The 13908-nt window shown below is 39.2% G+C and overlaps 1 protein-coding gene across 7 annotated transcripts; it reads right to left on the reverse strand.

The window, feature by feature from the left end:
* Window positions 1–6249: 6249 nt before the first annotated feature.
* Window positions 6250–13624, reverse strand: LOC134546220 (uncharacterized). 7 transcript variants are annotated; one of them, XR_010079103.1, is made up of 3 exons: window positions 13461–13624; window positions 8871–8894; window positions 6250–7784 (listed from the first exon to the last, which is right to left on the reverse strand). XR_010079103.1 is itself a non-coding variant. In XM_063388847.1 (2 exons), exons 1-2 carry the CDS (start codon window positions 9467–9469, stop codon window positions 7548–7550), a joined length of 591 nt encoding a protein of 196 aa, XP_063244917.1. In that variant the 5' UTR covers window positions 9470–13344; the 3' UTR covers window positions 6250–7547. The 7 variants fall into 7 exon arrangements, 1 of the variants encoding a protein (XP_063244917.1); XR_010079105.1 differs by having other exon boundaries at window positions 8871–8993; XR_010079106.1 differs by lacking the exon at window positions 13461–13624 and adding an exon at window positions 13351–13451.
* Window positions 13625–13908: the final 284 nt, after the last annotated feature.

Here is a 13908-nt window from a genome sequence, read left to right on the forward strand (position 1 = left end):
CTACTGTATGATTTTATTGAAATCTTACAAAGACCTCTTTTACTTCCACCGCTGAAGCTGAATAGTCATAACTGGCAACATAGTGTATGGTATTAGGCACTGGCATGATGTTGCACACTATAGTCATCGAGTTACCTGCAACAGTTGGCTGTAGTTCCACTCGCCCCAGAAAGTGTGTGCTGCAGGGACAGCTATGGTTGGACTTGTTCAGAAGAGAGCACGTGCACAGATGAATGATATTGATCGTTGTTGTGCCACAAAAACAGCAAAGATTATCACACACACTTAATTTTATGTTTGGGCATAATATTCTTTATCAATGAACACAAACAAAAGCTTTCAACATGATGCATATCATAGTACATCAAGCAAGATTAAGGGGGATTAGGTCTCACCATCTTGCAATTTCAAATATTTTGATAAAACTTCCACTGAAGCTCCCATGATACATTTTTCAGGTAGACATGGTAAAGGACTTGGCTTTGGCTAACTGTTTAAGTCAACACTTGTGAATTGGTGTGATTGTCATGATATTTGCCCGTATGAAATAATGTCATTTCCTCGTGGCACTTACTGAATAGAGCCTATTAGTAAGTATGTATTCGCAAGGTATAGGAGGTCTTCGGAGATATGATTTATGCCTTGACATGCCACAACATTGGGATAAATAGTTCAGTTCAAAGTTTTAACTAAGGCAAAAATACGGGAAAAATTCAAGATGGCAGGGCCTAATGCCCCTTAACCTGCAGTTTTACATAGATAAGAGCATACTTTTTGACGTGACATCTAATAAATCGATGAACGCCGGCTGCACGCACGAAAAAGTGTCCCGTAACGCACATTTTCCCAATACGGATGTGTCCTGTTATGCTCATTGTACGCATGCGTGACATCTCTCTTCCACTTGATTGGAACAACCATCGATTTGACTTTTCAATCATATTTTCGTCGTTTGAATTATTAATATTATGTAATTTAACTATCGCCCACCGATTTTCAGCACAATCGGTACGGTTATTTAAAAGTAATGTTGAATATTCAAATACGTTTTTAACGAACAATGGTGTTTTACAGTTACACATAATAATTCAAATTACACCCGGGATCTTTTGCACAATGTTTTAAAAAATTTGTAACACATTATAAATAAGTTTGGTGTATTTGGGATGCGTATTTGTTATAAAATCGTGTTATAAAAACAAAATAATATTATTCCCCTACTGTGAACAAAATTTTTATAAATATATGTATATATATAACATCTGAAACTATTAATTTAAATATGGCCTCGCCATGCGGATAGTATCGCTGACTACCAATCCAAAGGTTGACGGATTGAATCCCCGCCGCCGCTATACTTTCATTTTTGTACTTGTAAAAATAAATATGGCACACGCGACACTACAAAAGTAATAAACATATTTGAATTAATGAGTGCAAATAAAAGTAAATTTATCAATTAAATTGTAGATTTCATTTCACTCCTTTGTATCCATACAAAATAGTGATAATTCAATAAAAATTATTCAATTTTATTCATAAAAGTATGCAGAGGTAGATTTTATCATACAAAAAATAGAAAAATTAAAAAAAACTTACTTCCTCAAAGAATAACATAATTTTAACGAACAATGGTTTTTTACAGTTATACATAATAATTCAAATTACACCCGGGATCTTTTGCACAATGTTTTAAAAAATATTGTAACACATTATAAATAAGTTTGGTGTATTTGGGATGCATACATATTTGTTATTAAATTGTGTTATAAAAACAAAATAATATTCCCCTACCGTGCTGCTATCTACGGTGACGGACGCGAACCGAATGAAACGCGATATCTATCCGCTATCGTGGGAACCAGGCACGGTGAGTGCAGTATTAATAGGTTTTGCTACAATTGACTAAAGAATTTTGGTGATTCATATAATTTATGATAGATATTTGATAACAGTTTATTTATATGAAAACTTGTTCATAATTATATTTAAACTTTATAGCTAAACACCAGTTTTTAAAATTAATTACAAGTCGTCTAGACGTGAACTGTTTCATTGACTGGTTATAAAGTGAAGTGAACAGTTAATGTGGTTTTCATTGCTTATTACAACAACAATTTCGGCAATAAAGGTTAATCTTGCATTTTAAAAATCTGATTACTGTCAGTTGGGGTAACATTGGCCCTTTGAGGGTAACTTTGGCCCAAGACAAAAAAAAATGTTAAATCATGTCACAACTCTTCCAAATATTTATTAGATGTGATGATACATATGTAACATATGTATCATCACATCTAATAAATATTTTGAAGAGTTGTAACATGGTTTAACATTTTTTTTTGTCTTGGGCCAAAGTTACCCTCAAAGGGCCATATGTAACATATGTATCATCACATCTAATAAATATTTTGAAGAGTTGTAACATGGTTTAACATTTTTTTTTGTCTTGGGCCAAAGTTACCCTCAAAGGGCCAATGTTACCCCAACTGACGGTACTAGTATAATTTCAAGTATTTATTCTTTTATTATTAAAATAAAAATGATTCAATTTTATTCATAAAAGTATGCAATCATTTCATCTATGTTTTGTTATGACGTCACGTTAAACTATCGTCTGTAAACCGACTTTATACAGACAACCAATTTTTTTTATTACTAGATTAAAATTTAAAGACATTACAATGTGATCTAATTGTTTTTTGTTTTCATTGGAGGCAATGAATGCACACGTTTTAATTTTATAATATAAAACACATTTATGAAAAACAGCACTTTTTGGGTTTAACATAATGTTAAGGAGAAAAAATACATATATGTTCATTACATAAAATCTGCACCTTCTCCGTGTTAATAAAGCTTGTGGAAGCTTGGGGTAGATCTCCGCATGGAGACATGGTGGATGTCGCCGGTGATAGGTGTGTGTTCTTGGGTCATGCCATTCACCACCACCTGAACTTTCCTTCACTGCTCCATCACTAAGGTCTCGGAACACGTCACCATTTAGGGTCCAGCTCAGGAGTATGCAGTTGGGTTGAAGGTTCCCCAGCACTGTCATCATCCCCAGGTGTCACTATTTTAATTACAGTTTTAGGATGCATAATGATTCAGTCCCTTTTGCTACAGAGGTTTGGTCAATTTAGGTAATCCAAGAACTTCTAATAATCCAACAAAAAGAAGGCAAACAAAACTTTAGCATTATTGTTTTTGCTAAGCGCAATAACACACTTGTCTGGCATTGCTTATTTTTTATCGACAGCTCGCTTCAGTGAGACTTAGAAGAAAGCAAGAAAATTTAAAAACTATAATGTATGATAAATCTATACTGGAATATTAAAATTCAAATTTCACTAGTACAAAAAAAATTACCTAATGTAAAAACAGTGTTCTCTGATAGATTATTTGTAAAGTGCCATTCGTAAATCTGAAGCAGTTGGTTATTCATAATCTGCTGGAGTTTAGCACTTTGTGTAGCAGCTCTAGTCATACATCTGCCATAAGATTGACAGCAAATATCTAGACAGCAGCTATAAAAGAACCTTATCCAATATTACAGCTTGATACTGCTTGAAGGTAGCTAGCAAACTGCACTTTTTCAAGCTTGGAAAACATTTTTCCCTATCACTGTTAACTAATAACTACCAAGCATGTAATCAATTTTAAAATCTTGATTCGACAGGCATACCAGACTTCACTATCGCAACAGGCAACTATCAATTATTTTATCATACTGCAGTCTATAGCACTGGGGGCTTATTCTAAGTATATCGTTACATCCATTGAGTCATCTCGACATCGAGTTCACTCGATAGGGTTTCTAAAGACAAAAAATATCGAGAGCAAGAAAAATGTATTCTAATTATGCTATCGTTACGACGACACAGACGCTCGGGTAAGCTCGGAGTTCTCGATACCCTCCCCTTCTTTACTGACACAAGAGTGGGCATGGCGTCAAAGTGGCAACAAAACGAAAGAAAAAGACTTATATTTTATTTAAGCAATTTTAATGAAATGATATGTGGGATTCACAAAGTATGTAATATTTATGTCGGAAGTGATATATTTTATGTTGAGTGTAATTTTTGCTAGTTAAAAGATAAATTGTAGAAATAAACACAGTATTACACAAAATATCGCGATAAAGAATTGAAGTTAGCGAATGTGGTGACAATTCAGGCGCGGAGGTGTTTATATGTTGTTTGTTGTTATAACCTACACGGCTACACGACTTACGCGAAATGGATTCAAAAAATAAAGTAAGTTCACGTAAAAGATGCATTTCAGAAAAACAGCAACATATAATATTGGAGTTTTTTGAATCTCATCCAGAGCTACGAAATAAATTTTCGCCTATTTTCACCACAGACAAGAAAAACCAACTCTGGGGCGAGCTTAGTGGTTTACTGAATTCGAATGGCTTGGGACCTGAGAAAACGACAGACAACTGGATAAAGGTATTTATGAAATGTCTATTTAAATAATTAGGTAGGCTTAGTTTTGAAATATATTTATATGTGTTGTGGTTGGTATTTGATTGAAATGAAAGTCTAGTGATAACCTAATAAAGTGGTAACAGGGCCACCGATGTAAGTGTGGTTATGTTGTTCAATAGTTAAACAAGTTATCTACTCTAGTTATAGTCTAGTCTAGTTATCACTAGACTTTCATTTCAATCAAATACCAACCACAACACATATAAATATATTTCAAAACTAAGCCTACCTAATTATTTAAATAGACATTTCATAAATACCTTTATCCAGTTGTCTGTCGTTTTCTCAGGTCCCAAGCCATTCGAATTCAGTAAACCAGTTAGCTCGCCCCAGAGTTGGTTTTTCTTGGCTGTGGTGAAAATAGGCGAAAATTTATTTCGTAGCCCTGGATGAGATTCAAAAAACTCCAATATGATTTATTGCTGTCTTTCTGAAATGTGTCCTTTACGTGAACTTTGTGGTAGTTATAGAGGTGCATTAGGGGGGAAAAAAAGACACAAATATCTCTAGAAATGTATTATCTTACTTAATGACATTTTTGTAATTATTTAAAAAGGTGCTAATTACTAATTGTTAAACATATTTCTGGTATTTTGCAGTTTTAACTTTTTGCTAATATTGGTTCACAAAAATAAGGTAAAATCTGGAGAATGGATTAACTTTGCTTCATTAAAATTACTGTAAAATTTTGTGAGAAATTGGTTAGGTTCTTTAGCTACATGAAATTATAAAATAGTGCAAATGGCTCACTATATGCTATAATGTACAGATCTTATCTTCTTAACTTAACCTACAAAAGATGCATCACAGATATATGCAAAAATGTAATTTAGGGCTCCCCACCCCCACACACATGAAAATAAACTAACATACTATAAAACAATTTATTTTAACATTACAATTTGGTAAAAGCATAATAAAACTTAAGAAAATGTGTGGCCATAGAAGTTTAAACCATATTACAATATGTACCTAATCAATAATTTATTATGTAATTAGTAAGCTAGTAAAATCTGTTTTCTTTTAGACAAATCCGGACACACCCCTAAAAGTAGCATAAGTTTTGCTATTCCGGCTCATAATACGTTCTTCAGAATGGAAGTTCAGAGCTATCCTAACCTCAACTTACTTCATAAAAATCTGGCACACACAGTATCAACCTTTGATATGAAGGTACCTACATAGGTAATACTATATTTAAAAACTTATTTTCTACTGTGCATGAAGATTACATTTTATTGGAAAATGTATTCTTGCATTTTTTTACAAACTCACGACTCAAGCGAAACATCCCCATAAAATCCTTTTCTTTCATTTAAAAGGGATTAGTTTTATTCCGAAGAAGTTTACTTTCTTCGCGCATATCTACGCCTTCGTCTATTTCGACAGCTATATGTAACAAATACCGCCTCCACGCATCGCCCATTTTGACAGTAACGATGTATTTATTTGTTTCGATAGCTTCATACCATCTCGTTACGAAACTGTAGCTTGTAACGATTTTTTACATCGAGAATGACGTCACATAAAAAACTTAGAATACGAACTTGTCGAGAACAAACGATAATCGATAGGTAACGACAAATTCCATCGAAACGATAAACTTAGAATAAGCCCCCTGAAGTCAATGAGCATGTTCAAAGTGCTGATATACTTACAACCACAAAGGAATTGGAGAAAACCTATTTTTTACACTTGGATACAGGTTGGAAAGGAGAAAAAAGGAAGTGCACGTGGAACCGATACAAATCAAAATGAATCTCTGCTATAACTTTAATATTGTCAATCACTTCAACATTACAAAAAAAAAACTGCCTGACTACCCAGGAAATTTCCTGATATTTCCCTGACTTTTACAGGTTTTTTCCATCAGCACCATCCGCTATACAGCAACAACGTTTATAGCCAATCATTACTTGAGTACAACATCAATTCAAGTTCAAAACAGAACATGTTTGTTGTTTACATCTGCACACATGCTTACTGTTATCAAATAAATTAATAAATAAGAGCAGGGTGAAAACTTATACATACGTACTACATAACACAAGATGTCTACAAATACCCAATGAACCAACTTTGGTACTTTTTAATAATCATTTAATAAAATTTTATTACTTACAACTTTTTATCATACATACATAAATTTATATCTAACATAATATAAAATAGATCTACTAATTGCAGAACCTGCAAATTTTATATTACAAAGCTAAAACCTTTTCTGAGATAATTTCCACATGATTTAAGTAAAGCATCAACAAACAAAATGTAAGTTAGCAAAAGGCAGATGGAAATTAAAGTTACATGACTTATAGAACTGTAAATGTTTATTTCAGGACTTTTTCAATACTTTCACTCCCATGTGTTTAATTTTTAAAATAGAGATTTATTGTTCATAATAATTTAGTGTCGGAATTACAAAAAAAAATTGTTTCAATTGGGGAAGAGTTGAAACTATAAGACCTGTGAATTTGCTTACTTTGAGTAAATAGTTGAAAGCAAAGCTAGAAGACAATCAAGCAACACTCATCACCATTGCTAAAACCAAGGACAGTGATCAAGTGAGAGCCTGAAAATATTTTTACTTTTGAAAACCTTGATTGTGCTTTTGTTAGAATGGTATTGAACATGCGTCCAATAGCAGTGCAAATACAACATTTTAAAAAGCCTATTTCATTGAATTTTAAGGAATTTATTTTGCACACGCACTTCGAACTACATATTTACGAAAACTTTTTCACATACAGCTACGTACACTGTAGATGGTTCTAACTTGAAAACTTACACAATATCACAATTTTTTAAAAGAATATATTCATTGTATTTTCACTTTTGTAATTATTTTTCTAGGGTTTTCTCCAACATCAAAAATAACAAAACTGCCTGATGTTACACTTCAAAAAGGAGACATTCTTTTAAATTACATTAAGAATTTTTTGGCTGATTTAGTAAATTATTAAAAATTGAATTTAAAAAAAAAAGTCTTGAACACACCAGATTAACTTTGTTGGAGAATTTCACTGTTGTTTGATCACAGTAAACCAACCAAGTATCCTACACTTCTTGGAAACACTGCAGCAGAGTCCTGGCTCGCTCGTACGACGTCGTGTCGACCTTCAGCTCAGGGTGGTCTCGCTCCACCTGCACCGCCTCCGCGCCGCCTGCCAGCAGCTCCTGCCGCTTCTCCACCGCCGCCACGATCCCCGCTGCGCGCCGCTCCAGCGAGGCCCGCGCGCTGCCACTCGCTGCCCCCATGTACTCGGCGAACGTCAGGAAGTCCGAGTCGGGAATCTGCGAGGCACTCCGCCCGTCAGCGCCATTATCCAGCAGCCAGCAATAATAATATATACATTCGGATACTTTTATGAGCAGTTTTATTTTTAGATTTTACTTTAACATTAAAGTATTAAACTGTACCTACATAGCAACTTGGTACACCATCAGTAATTACTTAATTAGAGCTACTTATTATAACTTAAATACCGTTCTGGTTTCCTGCCCCAGTTATTTGTGTACAAAAAGATTTAGTAACAACAAAATTGACTGATTTCTTTCAAAACCCACGTCTTGGCAGCACGGTGCCTACAACATAGTGACCTGGAGCAAAGAGCACTGATGTAACATGAAAATCAAATGATTATAAAAAAAGTTTTATAAAGTTTAAGACATTTATCACTCTTAAGACAACATTGATCTATGTGCCTGACTTTTTTCACCATTTTTAAAGTGAAACTTTTTCACAGCTGGAAAGGTATGTCAAGGAATGATGTACATACTTAATAGGAGAAAAATGAAAATGCACAAAAAAAAAAGATAAAGTTCATAACGAATAAATTAGTAAGTTGGAAAACTGTAAGTCTCTTTGCTGGTTTTTTGTCGCCATGATTGTTACTGTTGTAAAGCTCCAGTGTGAACTTCCTTCGTGTATTATACTAGCTATTAATTTACTTTCTGAAAACACTGATGGCTGCAGCAGCATCGCTAGATGGCATGTTTGCATACTTGTGCAATAGTATACTTGCACACTTGTACAAGTATTCCAAATATTTGTTTACCCTACAAATTTCCTATTCCTCTGTATGTGAAATATCACTTCTAAAGAGCATGGTGACAATGCACCCTACATAAAAGATGTGCCCATATAGGTATGATGCAGCCAGAAAAGTCTAATAAAACACTGCTATTCAGTTTTCACTTGAAAGTAACGTGAAACCTATCTCAGCTTTCAGCTGAGACAACGGGTAGGCAAGATATTTAAATGATAACTCTCATTTATAAGCATCTAAAAATAATACTGGCTTAGTCAGTTTAACTTAGTTTTGATAGAGAATGCAGAAAAAAAATTATTTTTTTTGATACCAAAATTACATTACCTACCTGTTTGTTTTACATTTTTGGCTTCTATGTAAAAAAATAAGTTATAAAATTATGAAAATAGTACATATTTATGAGTCTAAGCTAGAAGATATCTAATCACTGTAGTAAACTGTGATTTATTTTCTGTGGAAACAGACATCAGACAATTGACTATTAAATATCAATCACAACTATTGAAAGGAATAATTTCTTGGAATTTGGTGAGAGTTGGGTGGTAAGGATTGTAATTTGATCTACACACTCACAAATGGGCTTTCACCCACTGGCATGGAGTCTTCGCATTTTCTAACTCTCCCCACTGCTTTTAGTCGTCTCCTCACTTTCCTTGCACTTCTCACGCCCAGCATCCCTTCTTCCAACCCATTCCACTCCCTCCCTGTCAATAGGCAGGCGGGCTTCCTTCTATCCATTCGCCTACATTCCCTCTGTAGCTTTCCCCCATGATATGTTTGCCCTCTGTTACACCCTAGGTTCCATCTGTCTCCTTTTAACGCCTTAAAAATCATAACTAACTGTTTCACCCTCCTCCTCCACACTGCTCTATGAAACATCATATCCAGTTCCCTTAACTCAGTAATTAGATAAGAATCCCGGATCATGCCTGACCAATGTGGAGTTTGTTTTTTGCATTACCCTCCTCTCTGAAAGAGATAGACACAGGGAAAGAGACTGGCATTGGAATCTAGAGGAATAACTGAGGTCCCTTGAGGAGCAGAGGAAAACACAGGGGGGGTACAGGACCTGGGACAGGAAGAGGGTGTGGCAGGGGACAAATGATGGGAAACCAGAAGTGTTGATGAGGGACAGGGAGGAGGGAGTGGTGGGTAGAAATACTGGTGGGAAAGACAAATGGGTGAGAGGAGACCACTGGGCTGATGTGGTGAGAAATGGGGGCCTGGAAGCAGGTGGGAATGCTGCTGAGGGGCTGGAAAAGGGCGGGAAAGGATTTGTTACAGTAGATATGGAGAGGAAAAGGGGTGATGAGCTGGACCTAGTGAGGAGGAAGAAACTGTTGGGGAGAAGCGAGATTGCAGGAGTAAAGGAGGAAAAAGGAGAGCGGAAGAAAATTTTCATGATTGGGGACTCAATGTTGAGGGGGGTTAGGGTTAGGAGGCATGGAGAGGAGGTGTACAGAACATTTATGGGTGGAAGGAGATTGGGAGACTTGACAGAGGTGGTAAGGAGCATGAGGAGGGAAGGAAATGTGAGGTCAGTGATAATACAGGGCGGAACTAACGATGTAATTTATGAGGGAGTAGAGCATGTGAAGGAGGGATTAGAAAACCTTGTGAGGGAAATAAGAAGGAAATGAGGCCAGGAGACGGACCTGGTAGTACATGGGATTCTCCCAAGAAAAGGAGTCCCGTAAGGACGGATAGAGAAAGCCAACAGGGAGATGAAGGGAGTTTGTGACAAGATGGGAGCAAGATACGTGAACGTGAGAACCCACCTAGGGGAGGAAGATGTCAGCAAGGATGGCATCCATCTTAGTCAGAGAGGGCAAGGAAAGCTAGCCAGGTACCTGGAGGTGGAGGTCGTAAAAATGCGTAGGGCGGTGGTAGGAGGGGGGGAACATTTGGGAAACGGAGAATTGGGGGGAAGGAAAGGGAGCGGATAGGGGAAGGGGAGAGATTAGGACTGCCAATGGAGGGGGCGGAAAGGGTAGAGGGAGGGAGGTGGAGTGGAGGGATCAGAAAAGAGGAAGTGAATGAAGGAAGAAAACGGATGAGAGTGGCAGTGATAAACTGTAGGAGTGTCTATAGAAAGTTGGATGAGTTCTGGAGTGTCGTGGAAGCATATGGGGTGGACATTGCCATAGCAGTAGAGACGTGGCTGGACAAGGCAATAGGGGATGGAGAACTGCAGGGGGCAAACTACGAAATATTTAGAAGGGACAGAAACACGACAGGAGGAGGGATTATGGTATGTGTGCATGAGGGACTAGTAGGAGAGAATGAATGGGTGGGGGAAAGTGTGGAAATAATGGAATTGAAGATAAAAGGGAAAGGGAAAGACTTCATGCTGCTGGCAGTGTACAGGCCCCCAGGGCAAGGGGAGGCGGTTATACAAGGGGTAAAGGACAGGCTGTCATTGTTGAGGGAGGATAGGTGGGTGATAGTGGCGGAGGACCTAAACATGCCAGGGGTGGTGTGGAAGCAAGGACCAGAGGAAATGGGGGTGAGGGAGCAAAGATGGGCAACCCAACTGATAAATAGTGGACTGGAGCAGGTGGTGGGGGAGAACACCAGGATGAGGAATGGTGGAGGACAAGAGGAATCTGGGAACCTGCTAGATGTGGTGCTGGTGACGCCTGTGGAGGTAGTAGTAGGCACTACGGTGATGGAGGGCATCAGCGACCACACAATCCCGGTGGTGGAGATAGATATGGGATGGAGGGAGGTGAAGGAAAGTAGGGAGGAAGTAGTAAGACAGTGGAGCAGGGTGGATAGAGTGGGGGCAGAGGCATTCCTTAAAATGGAGTTCTGTAGGTGGGAAGGGATTGCAGAACTAGAAGGGAAGTGGGAGGCTTTGAGGGGCATATTGGAGCGAATGGTGGAGTGCTTCATACCCCAAAGGAGGGTAGGAAAGGGAGGCGACCCGCCCTACTATGGATGGGAGGTAAAGGTGTTAAAGAGAAAGTGCAGGAGGCTCCACGTAAGAGCCAAGAAGCGAGGTGGGGAGGGGCTAAACGCAGAAATGAAGGAGCTGGCGAAGGAACTGGGAAAGAAAACTAGGGAAGCAAGGGATGCGTACATGGAAAGGTTGATGGAGAAAGGGGAGCAGGGAAACTGGGCGGATCTGTACCCATATGTTAGGAGAGTAAAGGGGGAGAAGGGACTACCGGTATTAAAGGGGAGAGAAGAGCAAGAGTGTGTGAGTGACCTGGAAAAGGCTCGTTTGTTGCAGGAGCAATACTTATCGGTTTTTGTAAACGGGGGAGTATGGTGTGAAGCACAAGGGGAGAAGTCAGGGGGAGAGAGAGGGTTGGAAATTCAGAGGGATGATGTATTAAGGGAGTTGAGGAGACTGAATGTGAGGAAGGCGGTTGGGCCAGATGGGATAGGAAACAGGCACCTCAAGCTGGGAGGAAAGGTGATCAAGAAGTATCTGCAAGTACTGTATGCACAGTCACTGGAGGAGGGACAGCTGCCAAGGCAGTGGAAAGAGGCTGTGGTGGTGCCCATCTTTAAAGGGAGTGGAAATAAGGCACACCCGGCAAACTATAGGCCGGTCAGCTTGACGTCAAATGTAGGCAAGGTGATGGAGCTGAGGCTGGTAGTGAGGTACATAGTAGAAAGGGTGGAGGAAAGGGACTGGATGGATGAGAGGCAGCATGGCTTCCGGAGGGGTTACTCCTGTGAAACGCAGATGACGGGGCTGCTGGAGGACTTGGTGGAGGCAGTGGATGAGGGAAAGCAGGTAGACTCTATGTTTATAGATTTTGAGAAGGAGTTTTGACAGGGTGCCGCAGGAGGGTGATGGAAAAGGTGGAGGGTTTTATAGAGGACAAGAGGGTGGTAAATTGGACAGGGGACTTCTTGAGGGACAGGATCCAGCGAGTGAGAGTGGGTAAGGAATGGTCAGAAGAGGGAAATGTTACGTCAGGGGTACCACAGAGAAGTGTCATGGGACCCCTGCTCTTCCTGATCATGATGAATGATGTAGGGGAGGGGTTGAAAAGTAGGCTACGGTTGTTTGCGGACGATTGTGTGCTCTATGAAACTGTGGGGGAAGGCGCACACCTGGCAGGGACTTGGAGAAACTGGAGTGCTGGGCGAGAGAAAATTAAATGGGGATAAACGTAGGGAAGACAAAGGTGGCGAGGTTCACGAGGAAGAGAAGGGTGGAGGGAAAAGTGTACTACAGGAAGGGAAAGGTGAGCCAGGAAACTGAGGATTATAAGTACCTGGGAGTGATCCTGCAGAGCGACTTGGGGTGGGGAAAACAGGTCAAGAAGGTGGTGAAGAAGGGCAGGAGGGGGTTGGGGCTGCTTAGCAGGACACTGAAAGGGATAGGTAGGAAAGTTAAGGAAAAGGCATATGCGACATTGGTAAGGCCAGTGTTGGAATGTGCCGCGGCGGTATGGGACCCCTATGTGGAGAAAGAAATTGAGGGGCAGGATGGGGGAAACACACAGACCATCGGTGATGATGAAGGAGCTGGGGTGAGACACGCTGCAAAAAAGGAGGAAAGTAGAAAGGCTAGTGAGAATGCATAAAATATTTGGGGGGGGGGGGGCTGGAGAAAGCTGGGAGCTAGGTTGAACAGAGGGCTGTATCAAGGAAGGAGGGATCATGAGTGGGAGATTCAGAGGGAATGGAGACGGACAGAGATAGGAAGGCAGGTATTCCTGGTGAGGACGGGGCGAGAGTGGAACGAGCTTGAGGGGAGGACACTGGATGTGGGAGGAGGGAAGGACTTGCGAAGGAGGCTCCAGAGGAGGGATGAGTGAGGGTGGTTGGGGGTGGGAACTCCTTACCACCGGGCGGATGCCCAATTGCAAATGAAATATATATTATTATTATTCCGAGAGGAAAATCTGATTATTTTCTTCGTTTTCAGGCATTCGAGGGTGCACAGTCTGTTCACCTTCAATATGGTCACTGGCCTTATGTTTCGACGCGTTTTTATTTTTACCCATTCTCATTTATAGAACAGAAGCCAAAATCAACAGTTTACAACAACATAACCTATCACAAAACAAAATACTATCAATAAAACATGTGCGATGTGCCAAAATCAAAACATGTGCTAATTCACGGCCATGGCTAAAAATAATTAGCCATGACTCATAACAAACATGCGATGTCTTTTTGTTACATGTACAAAGGCACAGTAGTATTTCTTTGAGCTACTTTTTTTCCGTTAGTTTGTGAATAATTTTTACAAAATCAAACAGAATGGCTGAAATTAATCAATTTAAGTCAATTTTTAACAAAATACAGGACGAATGCTTATAATAATATTTCACTTATATGTTTTAGCAAAACGATGTGTAATCATCTCGGCAGTCACCTTTAGCTCACGCACATGATCT

Source organism: Bacillus rossius, chromosome 1 (assembly GCF_032445375.1).
Source record: "Bacillus rossius redtenbacheri isolate Brsri chromosome 1, Brsri_v3, whole genome shotgun sequence".
NCBI classification, from domain to species: Eukaryota; Metazoa; Arthropoda; class Insecta; order Phasmatodea; family Bacillidae; genus Bacillus; species Bacillus rossius.